This window comes from Hemiscyllium ocellatum, chromosome 1 (genome assembly GCF_020745735.1).
Source record: "Hemiscyllium ocellatum isolate sHemOce1 chromosome 1, sHemOce1.pat.X.cur, whole genome shotgun sequence".
NCBI lineage: Eukaryota > Metazoa > Chordata > Chondrichthyes > Orectolobiformes > Hemiscylliidae > Hemiscyllium > Hemiscyllium ocellatum.
In genome coordinates, this window is record NC_083401.1 from 128,359,911 (window position 1) to 128,376,498 (window position 16,588).

The 16,588-nt window shown below is 39.6% G+C and overlaps 1 protein-coding gene across 5 annotated transcripts in view; it reads right to left on the reverse strand.

Moving 5' to 3' along the window:
* Positions 1-16,588, reverse strand: part of lin54 (lin-54 DREAM MuvB core complex component) — a 97,174-nt gene that overhangs the window by 18,660 nt on the left and 61,926 nt on the right. For all 5 annotated transcript variants that reach the window (XM_060825762.1, XM_060825746.1, XM_060825760.1 and 2 more), the window contains exons 11-12: positions 14,736-14,838; positions 2,401-2,538 (exon numbers count right to left, since the gene is read on the reverse strand). In XM_060825762.1, the coding sequence (XP_060681745.1) occupies positions 2,401-2,538; positions 14,736-14,838 (241 nt within the window). The remainder of the gene's footprint in view (positions 1-2,400; positions 2,539-14,735; positions 14,839-16,588) is intronic.

The following is a 16,588-nucleotide window of genomic DNA, read 5'->3' on the forward strand; positions in this document are numbered from 1 at the left end:
CCCACCTGCCTACACATCAATCCATGGGTTCATGGTAACTGAAATAACATATTAGCATGAATTGAGAATTGGGAAAATAACAACAAACTGATCTTTTTCAAGCTGGCAATCAATGGAACAATGGAAGGATCAATGTTACGGCCTCAGCTACTCTCAATTTACATTAATGACTTAGATGAAGAGAAATAGTGCATCCAAGTTTGCTGATGATACAAAGTGCAATGGAAAAGTAAACTATGAGGAACTGAGAAGTGCAGGAGGGATGGTGGCAAATTGAATATATTCACTTTGGTTGGAAAAACAGATTTCTTCCAAGAAAAAGATTGGAAATGTTGATATTCAGAGGAATGTGGGTTTTTTTTTTGCACAAATGTCACAGATAGGTAAGCCACAGGTACATCATGCAAAATGAAAATATATGGTATGCTAATGCTTTCTTCAAAGGAATTGATATGGAAGGGAGAAGGTGTCTTACTGCAATTACGTAGGGTTTAGGTACTTGGCAAACTATTACAAGATCTGGTGGTCTTAACTGAGGAGGATATACTTGCCATAAAAGGTGGTGCAACAAAGTTCGTTAGACTGATTACTGTGATTAAGGAATCAAGTAGACCTGGTCTATATTTCCTAGAGTTTAGAAGAATGAGGGGTAATCTCACTGACACATATAAAATTATTAGTGGGATTGATGTGGTAGACAAGTGGGAAAGATGCACCCCTGGCTCGGTACTAAAACTCTAAGCTTCAGAATAAGGAACGAGTCATTTAAATTGAGGCGAAGAGAAATCTTTTCATTCAAAAGGTTATGGACTTATGTGATTCAGTCCATAAAGTTGCAGATGCTCAGTTGAGTTTATTCAGGCCAAAAATCAACAGTTTTTTTGGACACTAAGGAAATGATAGGTAAACATGTAGGAAGATGGAATTGATATAGAAGATCCGCCATGATTTCAGCCTGCTCAATAACGACCAAACCTTGCTCCTATTTCTTAGGAGAAAGTGAGGACGACAGATGCTGGAGATCAGAGTACAGTATGGTGCTGGAAAAGCACAATAGGTCAGGCAGCATCCAAGGAGCAGGAAAGTTGATGTTTCAGGCATATGCCCTTTGTCAGAAATTAGGCTCATTCCTGACGAACGGCTTACGCCCAAAACATTGATTCTTCTGCTCCTCGGATGCTGTCTGACCTGCTGTGCTTTTCCAGCACCATACTCTCAACTCCTATTTCTTAGTATACATTCACATGTAGACCAAAACTAGGGATCAAAAATACAAGATAATCAGCAATAAATTTAACATGTAAAGAGTTTATGAATGTGGAATTTATGATAACAAAAGAGAAGTAGTAGATAGCATAAATGCATTTGGGGGTATACTGGCTAAGTTGAAGAGGCAGAGAAGGAGTAGTGGAATACAGTAATAAGATAATGCCAAAAGGCTAGTACGAAACTCACATGAGGCATAAACTTGGTCTTGAGTCAAATGGTCTGCTTTTCTGTGCTGCAGATGCCATGTAATATTGATGAGTGAGTACTTTTTCACAGTTTTCAGAAGGAGGAAATGTATGGACAAGACAGAAGCCAAAGATCCTTGAAAATTCTTTCACCTTTAGATTGATTGGTATTTGATAACTTCGTTCAGCAACAGCTAGAGATTGCAATTAGTTAAAACATCCCTGGTCTCCATAAGGATAAAAATCAGTCAGAAGTTTCATCTTAGCCCTGTCAAACCTGTATACATTTAGATGTTGGGTCAAACTAAGTTCCAATTTAGCTGAAATGTCTGTTAGTCAAGCAATTCATTAATTTCACACAGACTGTGTAACATTTGAGGAAAATGCCCAAGATTCTAGGGCGGCACGGTGGCACAGTGGTTAGCACTGCTGCCTCACAGCGCCAGGGACCTGGGTTCGATTCCCGCCTCAGGTGACTGACTGTGTGGAGTTTGCACGTTCTCCCCGTGTCTGCGTGGGTTTCCTCCGGGTGCTCCGGTTTCCTCCCACAGTCCAAAGATGTGCGGGTCAGGTGAATTGGCCATGCTAAATTGCCCGTAGTGTTAGGTAAGGGGTATATGTAGGGGTATGGGTGGGTTGCGCTTCGGCGGGTCGGTGTGGACTTGTTGGGCCGAAGGGCCTGTTTCCACACTGTAAGTAATCTAATCTAATCTAATCTAGTTGTCAGATTGAATACCAGAAGGCAATAGAAAACCAAAAAAAAGAGGAAGGATGGAGAAGAACACATCAGTACATTTAAAAAATAGTCAATCTATAAAGTGTTCTGAGATAGATTGAAATTTGTAACCTTGGGCATATAATGAAAGACCTTTACTCTGTGGCCAAGTAATAGTTTACTCAGTTTCAAATCTGAAAGTACGGAACAACATCTTGCCACCATGCTTACCTCATAGCATTCACAGTAATTTTTCAGACACCCTGATCTTTTACAGTTACATCCTTTGCTGTGTCGTCTATCAGATTCACCTTCCTTTCCTTTCCCAATCTTAGGTTTAAATGCTTCTGGATTTCTGTCAAGACATGCCTAGAAGAGAAGACAACTTTAGGGCATTTAGAGATCTAGGTTTAGAATAAGTCATCAAAAATGAACATAACATTATACATTAGCTCTTCTTTAGTTTAGATTTTGTGGTCAGAAAGCAACTAAAATCACAGAAAACATTGCAAGAATCTTGCTCCAGTCAGATTATTTTGCAAGATAGCATTCAGCTAAATAGAGAAAACTACCAACCCAAAAGTTCACAGACACAAACTGGATCCAAGATGTTATCTTATAACGATCTTTGTAAACGTTTGGCTTTGATAAAAAGTGGGGAAAGAAAGATGGTTTTCATAACATCAGAATATCAAATCAAAAAAAGACTGACCACCCCAAAGTCAAATTTTATTACTTTTAATCCCTTATTTTCTCATAACCCATTCCATCTTAAAAATGACATAACTTCTTTGCTGTACCTCTATAAGTTGGGTAATGATCACATTTGGCACAAAATTGTCTGTAATTAAAAAAACCATATAGAAGCAAGGATGGCTGTTAACTTGCACTGCTGTAGAGTTCTCAGAAGAACACTACAAAGTATTTCTGTGTTGGTTTGTGTAATATCAGTTCACCTTTGTTCAGTTGGCATTAAAGGAGAGAATAAATGTGGGAAGAGGAAAAATTGGATCAGGAAAATCCAACAGGATCTCCATTAAGAGTTGAAACTCATGAATAGATCACATAGATCATGGGCAAAAGGCAGCTTGGCAACCATGTTCCTATAGCCAAAGGGTCTGTGTGTGAACTTAGGCCCTCTTTTGGTGACCTGGCTTCCTTCCACAGTCACTTTGATTTCCATTCTCTCTGCTCAATGGAGGGGCATGTGACTGTACAGAAGACAACTGCAACACATTACAAGGGAAAGCAATGTCCTAAGCCTTAGCAGAAGAGAATGTTGCTCTGGTGTCATTCTGAATTCTCACAGCAAGGATGTGCAATCGAGGGCAATTCAAAGGCAGATCAGGTGAAGTATCTTCAAAGCTTGCTACTTCTCTTCCAAATAATGATAGCTGACTCTAACAGATTCAGTGCTGTGTAAAGAAATCTCTCAGTTAGTCCATTTCTGGAGTTGTTCAGTCCAAATGACCAAAACTTTCACAAAGGCAGTTCCTCTCATGTTCACCTCACTATCAGATGAAAGACAATGAGAGACTAGTTTCCTTTTGAAAAGTGGATTTTCACTGAAAAGTTTAACTTAAATCAGTTTCTTAACAAGTTCAATTGGCTGTCACCATTAGACAGATGGCTGCCAAAGCATTCAAGCCACACAAAGAAAAATGGCAGGAGCAGGAACATGTTGTGGTATTTCTTATCCCTACTTCTCTCACCTACATGGGCCTGGGAACCACCATGCGCACCTCCATCCCCACATATCAGACCTAGTTTTGAGATTAAAATATTGGTTTTATCTTGTAAAGTGTGACCATAGAATCAAACCATGTTTACAGAAGATTTCCATTCACTTAAAATGGTAAAAACTATTGCCATTACAGCTTTTAAATACAAATCCTTTGTAAATTGTGATGATTCCCTTTCCTGATTTTCTTTTAAAAACAACCCTCTAAAAGCCTAATAAATCTAAACTGGTTTGTTAAAAATTCAAGCTTAATTTCTTCTCTAGAGTTTCAAACTGATGTGTTTTCAGATTTTCAAAACAGACTGCAATTTGAATGTTCTTTGAACTAGAAATACAAAATCCATGGGATATCAGCATCCCTGCAAGATTGGTGTCTCTTGTTTCAAGTAGCTTGCTGGGCTACTTCAGGAGCTACTGGGAGAGGTTGAAGTCACAAAGAACAGCAATCAGGTTTTCTTATCGGAGAAGTGATAAAAGAACCAGTTGTATTTTTATTACAATATAAAAACTTTCCGATAATTTTTAATGAAATCAATTTTTTATTCAGATTTAATTTCTTGTTAAAAGCAGAATTATACCCTGAAAGTTACTGGTGGGGGGCAACTGAACTAATATAGCTCGAAACAGTCCAGTCATTTGGATTAATAGTCCAATAATTTAGTGGCTACACAACACTAAATATTTACACAAAAGAGACTAATCAAATATAGAAACATAACAGAAGGGCATTCAGACTTGCAAATCTTTTTTGCCACTCAATAGAATCGTGGCTGATCTTCTACTCAACACTATATTCCTGGTTTTTCTCCATATCCCTTGATGTCTTTAATATCTAAAAAATTATCAATTTCTTTTTTGTATACATTTAATAGTGGAACCATCACAGCCTTTAGCGGAACAAGTTGCATATGTTGACCACCCTCTCCGTAAATAAATGCTTCTTAACACGGTCCGAAATGGCCACCCCCATAACACGACACAGTGACTTCTGAATCCAGACTCTACAACCAGGGGCAACATCTTCCATGCATCTCATTTCTTTAGTCCTGTTAGAATCATGTGTTTCAATAAGATCCCCCTTTCTTTTTTCTAAACTCTAGTGAATACAGACCCAGTTGAAGTAATCTCTCATATGACAATCCCACCACTTTTGGCATTAGCCTAATGAACCCTTCACTACTCTCTCTCTACGGAAAGTGCATGAGATACTCCAGTTGTGATGTCACCCAGAGCCCATATAACTGCAGTAAGGCACGATGGCTCAGTGGTTAGTTCTGCTGCCTTACTGCACCAGGGACATGGGTTTGATTCCACGTTTGGCCGACTGTGTATGGAGTTTGCACATTCTCCCCATGTTTGCATTGGTTTCCTCTAGCTGCTCCAGCTTCCTCTATGATCCAAAAGATATGTAGGTTAAGTGGATTGGCCATGCTAAATTGCCCATATTGTCCAGAGATGTTCAAGGCCATGGAAAATGCAGGCTAGGGAGACTGGGTCTGGGTAGGACGCTCTTTGGAAGGTCAGCGTACACTCGATGGGCTGATAGGCCTGCTTCCACACTAAAGATTTGATGATTCCTACTTTTGAACTCAGAATAGTTTTACAATGAAGGTCAACATGCCATTTACCTTTCTAATTAATTGCTGCATCAGCTGGTTTACTTTCAAATGACTGGTGTACAAGGACCATCACTTTTTTTGTAATCCACATTTCCTAATATTTCATCATTAAATAATACTCTTATTTTTCACACGGAAATCTTGAAATTAATATTTACCTTTGCTATTCTTTACTGGCCACGTGTTTGCTAACAATCAACTTATCTAGACAGTCCTTGCATCTTTCTCACATCTCAAAGTTGCATATTGCAGATAAATGTAGCACACAGCCATCATAAACAAACTGCACCATTCACAAAATTACTTAAGCTCGAATTTTTTCTTAAGCAAAAATTGCACTTTTTTAAAAAAATTGGAATGTGCACAAAAATCAATCATGAATTCCCATGTAAAACATACTCTACGACATCATTTATGGGAGCAGCCACCAAATTAAAGACAGAAGAAAATGTTGTAATGAGTAATATGAAGCAATATTGTATTCAATGTACTAGAAAATGCAGAAAAGCACCTAAAGAGACAGACAATAGAGTACATATTTAATAAATACTTCGTCTCATAGCAGAGTGTGAAGCAAGCCTTCAAAAACTTGAAAATGACAACGTGAAGGACAACTAGTCGGTATTTGCACGAACAAGAAAACTGTTCCCAACAGTCTTCAGGTATTAAGAAGTTGCCAAGCAGAAGGAATAGAGTCAGAGTAAAACCCAGGAAGGGATAAACAGTGATGACTTGAGGCCTAAGAGTACTAGTACAGTGCCATGACACAGTTAGGTTGGGAGTGGACAGCTGGCATTCAAAAGAGAGAGTAATTAAGGTGTGACATCACAGGAAAGCAGCCAAATGGTTGTTCAGTGTTTCTTTGTAACTTTCCCTCTGTAAACTAAGGCATTAGAATAAACTACAAACCAGGAAATCAATAATTTTAATTGGGGTTGAGTATAACAGTAAATGCATTTATAAGAGTATTAAAACTGAGTAACTGTAAAGGGAATGATTAAAATTAATAGTAACATCACAAAAACATATTTGTGTCAAACAGTGAATACGTAAAACAAAGCCAGCATGCTGGATTTAGGGGGAAATTGAGCTACAAGTTTTTCAAAAAGAGCTGGAGAAGGAGATCAGTAATTTCTGAGATATTGGAGGTTTTAAGATTCTGTGAATGGCAGGAATTGTCAAACTTCTGGCTGAGAGCTCAGTGAATACCAATGGGGTCACAAATAAGTGTATAGAGGTGCCTTTAATGAACGTTTACTCGCAGAGCGTGGTAGTTGTCAGGCTGGTAACAGTGGATGTGATCCCAGCCGTTGTCCACGTAAAGGGTGGTCCTTGTGCTAAGAAATGACTTGGCTAGCTGAAAGACCGCTCGGAAAGAGACTGAGAAGGTTGGTAAGATCAAGACAATTCTAAATGGACACAGAGGACTGAGGAAGGATCAAAAGACCCGCAGGAGGCAATAGGGACTATATGAATTAAAGTAGCTGAAGAAAAGCTAACAAATTAAGAGGGGTCAAGCTTTTTTCTTAATTTGTTCACCAGATACGGATATAGCTGGCTAGACCATAATTATTGGCCATCTCTGATTAGCTTTGAGCAAGTGGGGATGAGTAGCATTTTTCACCACAGTAATCCTTGGTATGTAAAGACACCCTCAGAGCTGTAAGGGATGCATTCCCAGGATTTTCACCTAATAGTGAATGAATAGCAATGTAATACCAAGTCAGGATGGTGTGACTCTTGGAGGGGATCTCCAGATGGTGTTCCCATTCATCATCTGCTCTCTACTGCAGATGTCACAACTGAAGAAGCCTTGGTGAATTTTGCAATGTATTTAGTAGATGATACACTCCACTGCTACTGTGCATCTGTCGTGAACAAAGTTAATGTTCAATTTGGTGAACGGGATCCTAATCATGTAAGCTGCTTTCTCCTAGATGGTGTCAATTTTGTTGAGTATTGCCTGGATGAGTGTGTCTCTCAACAAGTGCACAGTATTCCATCACACTGTTGACTGTGACGTTTTTGATGGCAGACAAGTTATGAAGTAGTCAGGTGGTGAGTTACTTGCCACAGAATTCCCAGTTTCTGAACTGTTCTTGTAGCCATGTTATTTACCTGGCTGTTCCAGGTCAGTTTGTGGTCATACTAAGATAACCCTTAGTATGTTGACAGTGAAGGATTCAGCAACAGTAAAGGTTAAGAGCTACTGTTAAATAAGATGGTCAAAATGAATCCGTTGACTTGAAAATGACCAAGGCAGGGACAGGGTTAAAGAAAAATTGCCTGAAACAAGAACATCCGAAAAATGGCTAGCAGAGACCTGACGTGACAGGACAAACTAAATGACCTCAAAAGTAAAGGCATATCAAGATAGGAGCAATTAAAAATATGATTAAATGTTGCAGTTCACAAGGAAAAGAGTGGGACTAAGACTAGTATTTTAAAATTGAAACAGAACAACTATGTGGGCACGAAAGCCAAGTTCTCTGAAGCAAACAAGGATATTAGAATTGTAGGGAGTGTCAAGTTTATAAATGCAGGTTCCTTCAGGGTCAACTTGAATATCTTACCAAACAACCTATCCAGAGAGGTTGGGACTCAAATTTGGGTATTCTTGCCCATCGAACTGCAGCCCAGTCTTCGAGATATTTCTCATCAATTCCAACTTTACTGTCTACAAAGTGAACCCATGCCCCCAAAACAAGAATCTTGCTATCTGGGTTAGCAGACTAGTGACGTTACTACTGCACCACCTTGTGACAGAAAAGGGTCAACCAGAACGGCTCCTCACTTTTTCCAGGAGATGTGTAGTAACAGGTCTGAATAGATTATTGATTTTAAAAAAAATCTTACATCTGATTGGGCTGATTTGAAAATATCAAGAACTGATTTCTACCCTTGAAACCTTGAGACACAGAAAGGCATATGGGGACTAGAGTACATTATTCCCCTCTTCTACCATTGTTGTGAAACTGTCCCAAATAGGCAGTGTTTGTTGTTATTTGCTTAATTAGTTTGTTGAGCAATTTGGAGGCGAGTCTTACAAAATAAAAAACAGCTATGTTGTTTGCCCATGGTGAGCAGTGCCAGTAATTTGTTTTGGATTAATTAGTTAATTGGGTGATTTTGGTGGTGATGTTTAAAAGAAAAATAAAGAACTGGATTCTTGGATAGAGAATTGATTGGCTGGCTGGTTGGCTGGAAACAGTATGCATAATGGATTTTTTCAGATTGGTGGGATATGACAAGTGGGGTCCCACAGATGGGTTAGGCCCTTTTTATTTTACAATCTGTATTAAAAACTTAGGTTGAAGTATGGTGGTTAAATTTGCAGTTGACACAATGATAGGAAGGAAAGTGTGTTGTGAAAATGATGTAACAAGGATGCAGACTGATAGAGATAGGTTAAGTGAGTCAGCAAAACCTGATGGATAGAATATAATAGAAAAATTCAACAGAAGGAGGGGAGTTGAGGACTTTACCTTTTTTTTAGGGCAGAGGTAGGTTGATTCTTGTTAGGCAAAGGAATCAAACGTTAATTAAGATAGATGGAAATTTGGAACACAACCAGATTAGCCACAACCTCAACAAATGGCAGAGCAAGTTTGAAAGGCCAAATGGCTTACTTCTACTCCGAATTTAAATATTTGTATTTAAATGGGGATAGAGAAGTCCCAGGAAGACAAAACAATATTAAGGAATGAATTCAACTCCACAGGCGTATTTCCGAAACAACAATGACCAAATGTAGCCTAAAACAAGCCATATCAACAAATTATAAACTCCAGCTCGATTACATTTTTTTTCTGGAATCTGGTAAACCTATCCTTCCCAATTCTAATACACGTGTGCGCAATACATATGAAAATTGGTGCATGCTTCATTATTTTACTTAGATCTGTTTGAGTATAATAAAACAGATCTCTGAAGCTCAAGAAAACCTGTGCTATTGGTTCTTTCATGTTAATGGCATGCAAACAGTTACTAACTGAATTGGGCAAACATCCTTGTTAAGCACAAGCCTTTTACAGTCAAACGAGGACAGGGCGAGGGGGAACCATTAGACCCTTCCTCACCTGACTGTAACGTTTACAGCAAGCTACTAACTAGATTTTACAAAGAGGAGTTAGTGATTTTTTTTTAAAGTCATGGATAGGTAGCTGAGACCAGCTATTGCAATTCCTGAGCTATATAGGAACCTGAATATTTCATGGGTCTTGGGTGAAATGTAAAAGATATGTCTCCATTTGCTTGAACTTGGGCCTTTGAAGCTTGATTGATGGCTGCAGTCACTGTGGAGCAGAGATCGTGATGGTCATTGAACTGTGTGCTCCATGAGGCGGTCACACCACAGGGGAAGTTAAAAATCCCACAACACCAGGTTATAGTCCAACAGGTTTATTTGGAAGCACTAGCAGCATTTTGAAAGAGCAGCACTTCGAAAGCCAGTGCTCCTGAATAAACCTGCTGGACTATAACCTGGTGTTGTGGGATTTTTAAGCTTTGTACACCCAGTCCAACATCAGCACCTCCAAGTCATGAACACCACAGGCAGTATGTGTTCAACTGAAAGGCAATGAGTGGACACACTGAAGAATAGAAGAGGTGACTGAGGTACAGAAAGAAAGAAGAAAGCACAGCAAAAAAAAAGTAGAAAGGAGTGTAGTAGCCTGTGACAGTTCAAAGTGAGATAAAAATCATTAAGGAGGGAGGCCAGAAATACAGGTGCAGCAACTGAAATAAACAGGGTGTCAAACATTGACCCAAAAAAAATGCTGGGAATGCCTGAGCCAAAACAGACAATTCTGTCAGGCGTCAAGTCCTTGCAAGATCAGCACCCAGACAATTGAACCAGAGAGTCCCCAGAATACATTAGGAAGTGTGAAAAGGGCAATTTAACCCTTCCTGACAAACAAGCACTAGATGCACAGGGAAGACATGCTTCAGTATGACAAAAGACCAGCTGTATATTCTGAGATGGAACCAGACTTCCAGGCCAAAGAGCAGACATAAAGGGATTGTTGTTAAGCAAGCCAACAAGAACTATTAGCAGCATTTCAAGATGATAAAGCCAATTTATTTGATACTTCTGATTGTTCAAATCTTGGAAAGTTCCAGAAGGTAGCCAGGAGGGTATAAGAATCCAGCCTGGCAGGAGTTGGGGGACCTCACTCTCCAGCCTACCTATAGGCATATTGGGATATAGCAGCAACCACAGCCTGCCCCCTGACCTGAGAGGGAATCAACATGTGAAGAGAGGAACAGACCAGCAAAAGCTACGAGTATCTGCCAAGCATTTTAAGCTTCTAAAGAAATTAGAAATAGAGTTGTTAAACATCTTAGAGACACCCTGTTCTAGGCAACAGGAGTGTATAAAATTCCAAGTCTCTTCCCAAGCAGAATCCAAATCCACATCACAACAACTTCCAAATGGCTTCTTCTGCCAAAATGTTTCAAAATCAAAAATTACCAGGTTATAATCCAAAAGGTTTATTTGAAATCAAAAGCTTTCGGAGCACTGCCCCTTTGGCAGGTGAAGTGAAGACCGCATTCAGGCACAGACTTTATAATCAGAAAAATCAAAAGATCATATAAATGGCATGAATAATAGGCCTCCAAAGGTGATCAAGTTTTGGCGTGAGTAATGTGTCAACAGCAGAATAACAAGTGGAGGGAATACCTATAATCTGATTAATTGAAGCAGAGATATAATTACAAAAAATCAAAAATAAGGTGATGTTGGAGATAAACCAAACAACTGGAACAACATGCTAGGTATAAGAGTCACATTCTGAGGGTCTAACTAAAGTAACATGTAATCTAAAACCATACAAACTAATTAAGGTAGAGAGAACATAGGTTATCATGGTGATGGGGTCAAAATAGGACAGTAAGGAAGATTTTACAAATACTGAACAGTATGGTGGGGTTACATGCAGCACAACATGAATCCAAGATCACTGTGGAGGCCACCTTCATGCATATGGACTTGATCATCAATTTTTGCTCGGGATTTTGCATTGCTGTGTGTCTCAAAAAAGTTGCCCAAAGATTGGAGGCTGAATGTCCTTGTTTGCTGCAGTGTTCCCTACTGGGAAGAGAATTCCTGCCTAACAATTGCTGCATGGTGTCCAGCCATGTGTTGTCTTAGTGTCTGCATGGTCTCGCCAATGTACCATGCCTCAGGGCATCCTTGCTTACAACATGTGAGGTAGACAACGTTGGCTGAGTCATGAATATCTGCCATGTATGTGATGGGTGGTGTTCCCACGTGATGGTAATATCCATGTTGATGATATGGCCTATCTTGCAGAGGTTGCCATGGCAGGGTTGTGTGGTGTTGTGGTCGATGATGTCCTGAAGGCTGAGTAGTTTGCTCTGAACAATGGTCTGTTTGAAGCTTGGTGGTTGTTTGAAGGCAAAAAGTGGAGGGTAGGGATGATCTTGACAAGAGATTGGTCGTCGTTGATACATTGAAAGCAGCAAAGAACATGGCATAGTTTCTCCGCTTGGTGGAAATACCGGATGACGAAACGTACTTTGCCAGTCGTATCCTGTGTTTGCCTTCTTAGAAGGTCATTGTGATTTCTCATGGTGGTATGTCGGGACTGGTAATTGAGTCGAGCATCATATTCTATTCTTATGAGCACTTCTTTAGGTGTCTGTTGCGTCCATCCTCGTCTGAGCAGATTCTACGCAAGCAGAGGGCTTGTCTGTAGGGGATAGCTTCTTGAACATGATTTCGGCAGAAGCTCGAGAAGTGCAACATCATGAGGTTATCCACAGCCTTGTGATAGAGTGAAGTATTGAGGTGTTCGACCTTGATGGAAATGTGCATGTCCAAGAATGAGACTGATTCTGAAGAGTACTCAATGGCAAGTGTGATGGTGGGATAAAATGTTTTGAAATGACTATGCAATGATATCAGTGATTCCTTGTCATGAGTCCAAAGGAAGAAAATGTCAACAATGTATTTGGAGTATCATGCAGGTCGGAGGTCCTGTGCAAAGTAGTCTTGCTTGAATTTGTGCACAAAAAACGTTTGCATGTTGTGGTGAAAGTTTGGTCCCCATAGTTGTTGCGTGTGTCTGAAATGAAGAGCTAGTTGTCGAAGGTGAAGACGTTGTGGTCAAGAGGAAGTGATGGGTTGTATGACGCTCATGTAGAATGCCAAAATATCTACTGTGACAAGGAATATTCCTGGTTTGACTGGTCTGTGGGTGCTAAGTTTCTGTAGGAAGTCTATAGTGTCAGGATAGAAGCTGGGGGTTTCTTGTACAGTGAGTTTCAAGATGCCCTCTACATAACCAGAGAGGTTCTCAAACAGGGTCTGTTGCTTGATACATTGGGGTATCGAAGTGTATTTGCTTGGTATATTGGCAAGACCATGCAGATATGAAGACAATGGATAAATGGACACCGCGCAACAATCACCAGACAGCAATGTTCCCTCCCAGTTGGGAAACACTTCAGTGGCTAAGGACATTCAGCCTCCAATCATCCCATACCCATGATAATGGCCTTACTATGACCTTGGATTAATGTTGTGCTACATTTGACCCCACCATACTGTTCTGTGACATCTTCCTTACTGCAGGTTTTGCCACCATCACTTTGAGAACTTGTTATCATAGAAGAGATCACAGAATCCCTACAGTGTGGAAACAGGCCCATCGGCCCAACAAGTCCACACTGACCCTCTGAAGAGTATCTCACCCAAAACCATTTCCCTCCCCATTACTCTACATTTACCCCTAACACATTCCTGAACACTATGGGCAATTTAGAATGGCCAATTCACCTAACCTGCACATCTCTGAATTGTGGAAGGAAACCAGAGCACCCAGAGGAAAACCACGCAGACACAGGGAGAATGTGCAAACTCCACATGGACCGTACCAGAGGCTGGAATCAAACCAGGTCGCTGAAGCTATGAGGCACTGAGCCACCATGCCGTCCACATGATCTCTCCACTTTAGTTTGTAGTTTTTGATTACCTATTACACTGGTTAGACCCTCGGCATGCGACTCTCAATTAGCATGTTATTCCAGTCATTTGTATTGTTTCCAGCACCCTTGGTTTTTGTAATTATGGATATTCAGCTATTTACACTTTACTTACACCGTCTGACACTCTTGATTACCTTCAGAGACCTTTCATTTGGTCTGATGACAATTACTCACACCATATGTATGACCTTTGCATCTCTGATCATAAAATCTGTGTCTGGGTGCTCTCTTCACTTCACCCAATGACGGGGCATCACTCCAAAAGCTTGTGATTTCGACCTGGTGTCATGTGATTTTTGTCGTTATCCACCCCAATCCAACACCAACACCTCCACAAAATGTGTTTCAATTTGGTCTGTACAGGACCTCAAGATGGAAAGTTTCCCAAGCTGGGTACAAGGTAGCTTTATTTTTGGACCATGAATTCAACCAGGAGTAAGGGCACTTACTTTTCCTGTTTTGAGTATTTCAACAAGTTTTGGCCCACATATTTCATGCCCAGCTTTCAATGAAAAGTAAATTAGCCATCAAGCTCTTTCTCCTTGAAATGTGAAAGTAAATATATGAAATTCTTACATCACTGCATGACAACATATTCATTGGAGTTGACTGGAAAAATATTCATCAGCAATTCTATTTTGGATCTGTGCTGCATTGAATAATTTAATGTGTTTGTAACCAAAGTCATGACAACCAAGTTCATGCACAGCCCCAAAAATCACATCTGACTCAACAGCCAAGAAAATAAATTGTTAATAGTAATTTTTGTTCTTTCTGTCAATCGTCTAATCCACTCTTCTTTTCCTGCATGACTTGTCATTACAAATTCAAGATTCCATGCATCTTTAATAACGAGTGGTCAATCCTCAAATGTGAACTTGAATTATTGAGTTACAGGTGCAGCTTAGCCATGATTCTAAACCTACACACATCTGGCAATCCAGTATGCATTGTTAGCTAGGCTGACTGGAGGGAAAAGCAAAAGAATAGTGACAATTGTTGATTCGCAAGTCAAGTTTAAAATGTGTACTGGTGGGTGGGGTAAACAGAATGAAAGTGGATTGGTGAGATTAGCAGGCATCCTGGGCAGAAAGAATCCTAAGATTAACACTGAGGACTTTCTGCACTTGTCAGACAAGCACATTGTTAATGTTGCATCTTTAAATTCAAGAGCTACAAGTGTAGCATCTCACCTTTATTGCTTTTAGCCGCTCAGCTTCATGTTCCAGATTGTTGAAGCAGTTAGTACAATTGCAGTTATTGCAAAATTCTCCATTTGCAAAACAATCACAGTATCTAAAATGAAAAGGTGAAATCTTACAGAAATATCAAATACATTAAGTCCACAAATACATTTAAAACACTAAGGAATTCATCACTGTCATATTGTGTACCATTCCTGGAAGCTTGGAGGTTTAGCTCACATTTTATAAAAACATTGTAATATAAGCAAATCAGAGATTTAATAAGGGTGGCTATTATGTATTTTAGGTTTACTAAGTTTTTAGGTTGATCTAGTAAAATGAGGCAGTTTGTGTCTGCCACAATCTACTCAATGCAGACAGCATGACAAGTGATCAGCTCAGTTCCCAAAATTCAGCTGTGAACATCAAATTTGATGCTTTCTGAATGATCTTCAGAGGCAGCAGAGTTTCCTTCCTTGCACTCATCTCCCATCTGTGGTTTGGCTAAGGGGAAACCAATGGAGTCTGCCATGGGGTTTCTCCATCATTTCAGCGAGCTGAAAGAATTACTGGCTACAAGCAGACAGGAGTGGTGCTGGAAAAGCACAGCAGGTCAGGCAGCTGTGCAGACTGCAGCTCTCCAGCACCTGTAGTCCTCCCTTTTGGCTACAAGCAGACAGGGTAACCCCTACAGCTTCCATATAAGAAATGAAAAAAGCAAAGTTATCATGAAACAAAAAACAATACAAATGGTAAAGCACAATAATTATTTTAGCATCAAATGTTCTGTGCAACTTGCATGCTCTGTGCAATGTGAAAATATTTTGAAAATTGTCAAAAACGGAGTGATGTGAAGACCGATTGAACTGACTGCAGCACTAAATTGATGAATTTAAAACCCCTTATTCTTGACATGCACCTAGTAATCTACACTTAGACACAATCTAGGGCTCTTTTGGTGCAGGGATAATGTGTCAATCATTGAGCCAGAAGGCCTGGGTTCAAGTCTCATCTTGCTCCTGGGGTGTATCACAACAGGTTGATTAAAAATCATTTTTAAATATTCATTGATTTTTAAAAATAAAAACAAACATACTTTAAGATTTTGATGCTCAACCTGCTGTATGCCATATTTAACTTTGAACTTTTTGGGGGACAAAGTTCTTCTGGGAAATAAGTCACATGTTAAATGACCAAATTTGACATCAGTTGCATATCAACCAATTCATTGGCAAAATGTAGTTACAAATTGAAGTAAATGATAAGCAAGGGGGTCAATATCATCAGGGAGTTGACAGGAATGTGGAGAAATCAGATCAGTCACAATTTTATTGAATGGCAGAGGAGCTTTGAGGGATGAGTATCCTATTCTTGATTCTAATGTGTTGGCATGTATCTAGACACCATGACAGACTCAATGTATTCAAGGATGGAAAATAAATATTCCAGGGTTTACAACATTTCTGAGAGACAAGCAGAATGGCTAAGGAGCCGTAGTAGTAAACGATGACAGGTGGTCTTAATAAGAGGCCTCAGATGACCATGAAGTAAAATCAACTTATGAAATTAGGAATAGCAGGAATTAGACAACTGAGGGGAGTACTTTAAAACCCCTAACATTAGTTGTAACGTTGCACAGAGCATTTGCAAGTATTCATTATAGCTTGTAATAGAGGCAATGTGATAATTGTGGGGGACTTGAATCTTCTTATAGATTGGGCCAATCACATTGTCAAGGGTGCTCTAACAAAGGACTTATCAAATGTTTTCATAACAGATTCTTGGAGCAATATGATGTAGAACAGACTAGGGATAAAGCTAATCTAAGGTTTGGTATTTGTATTGAATCAAGGTTAATTCGT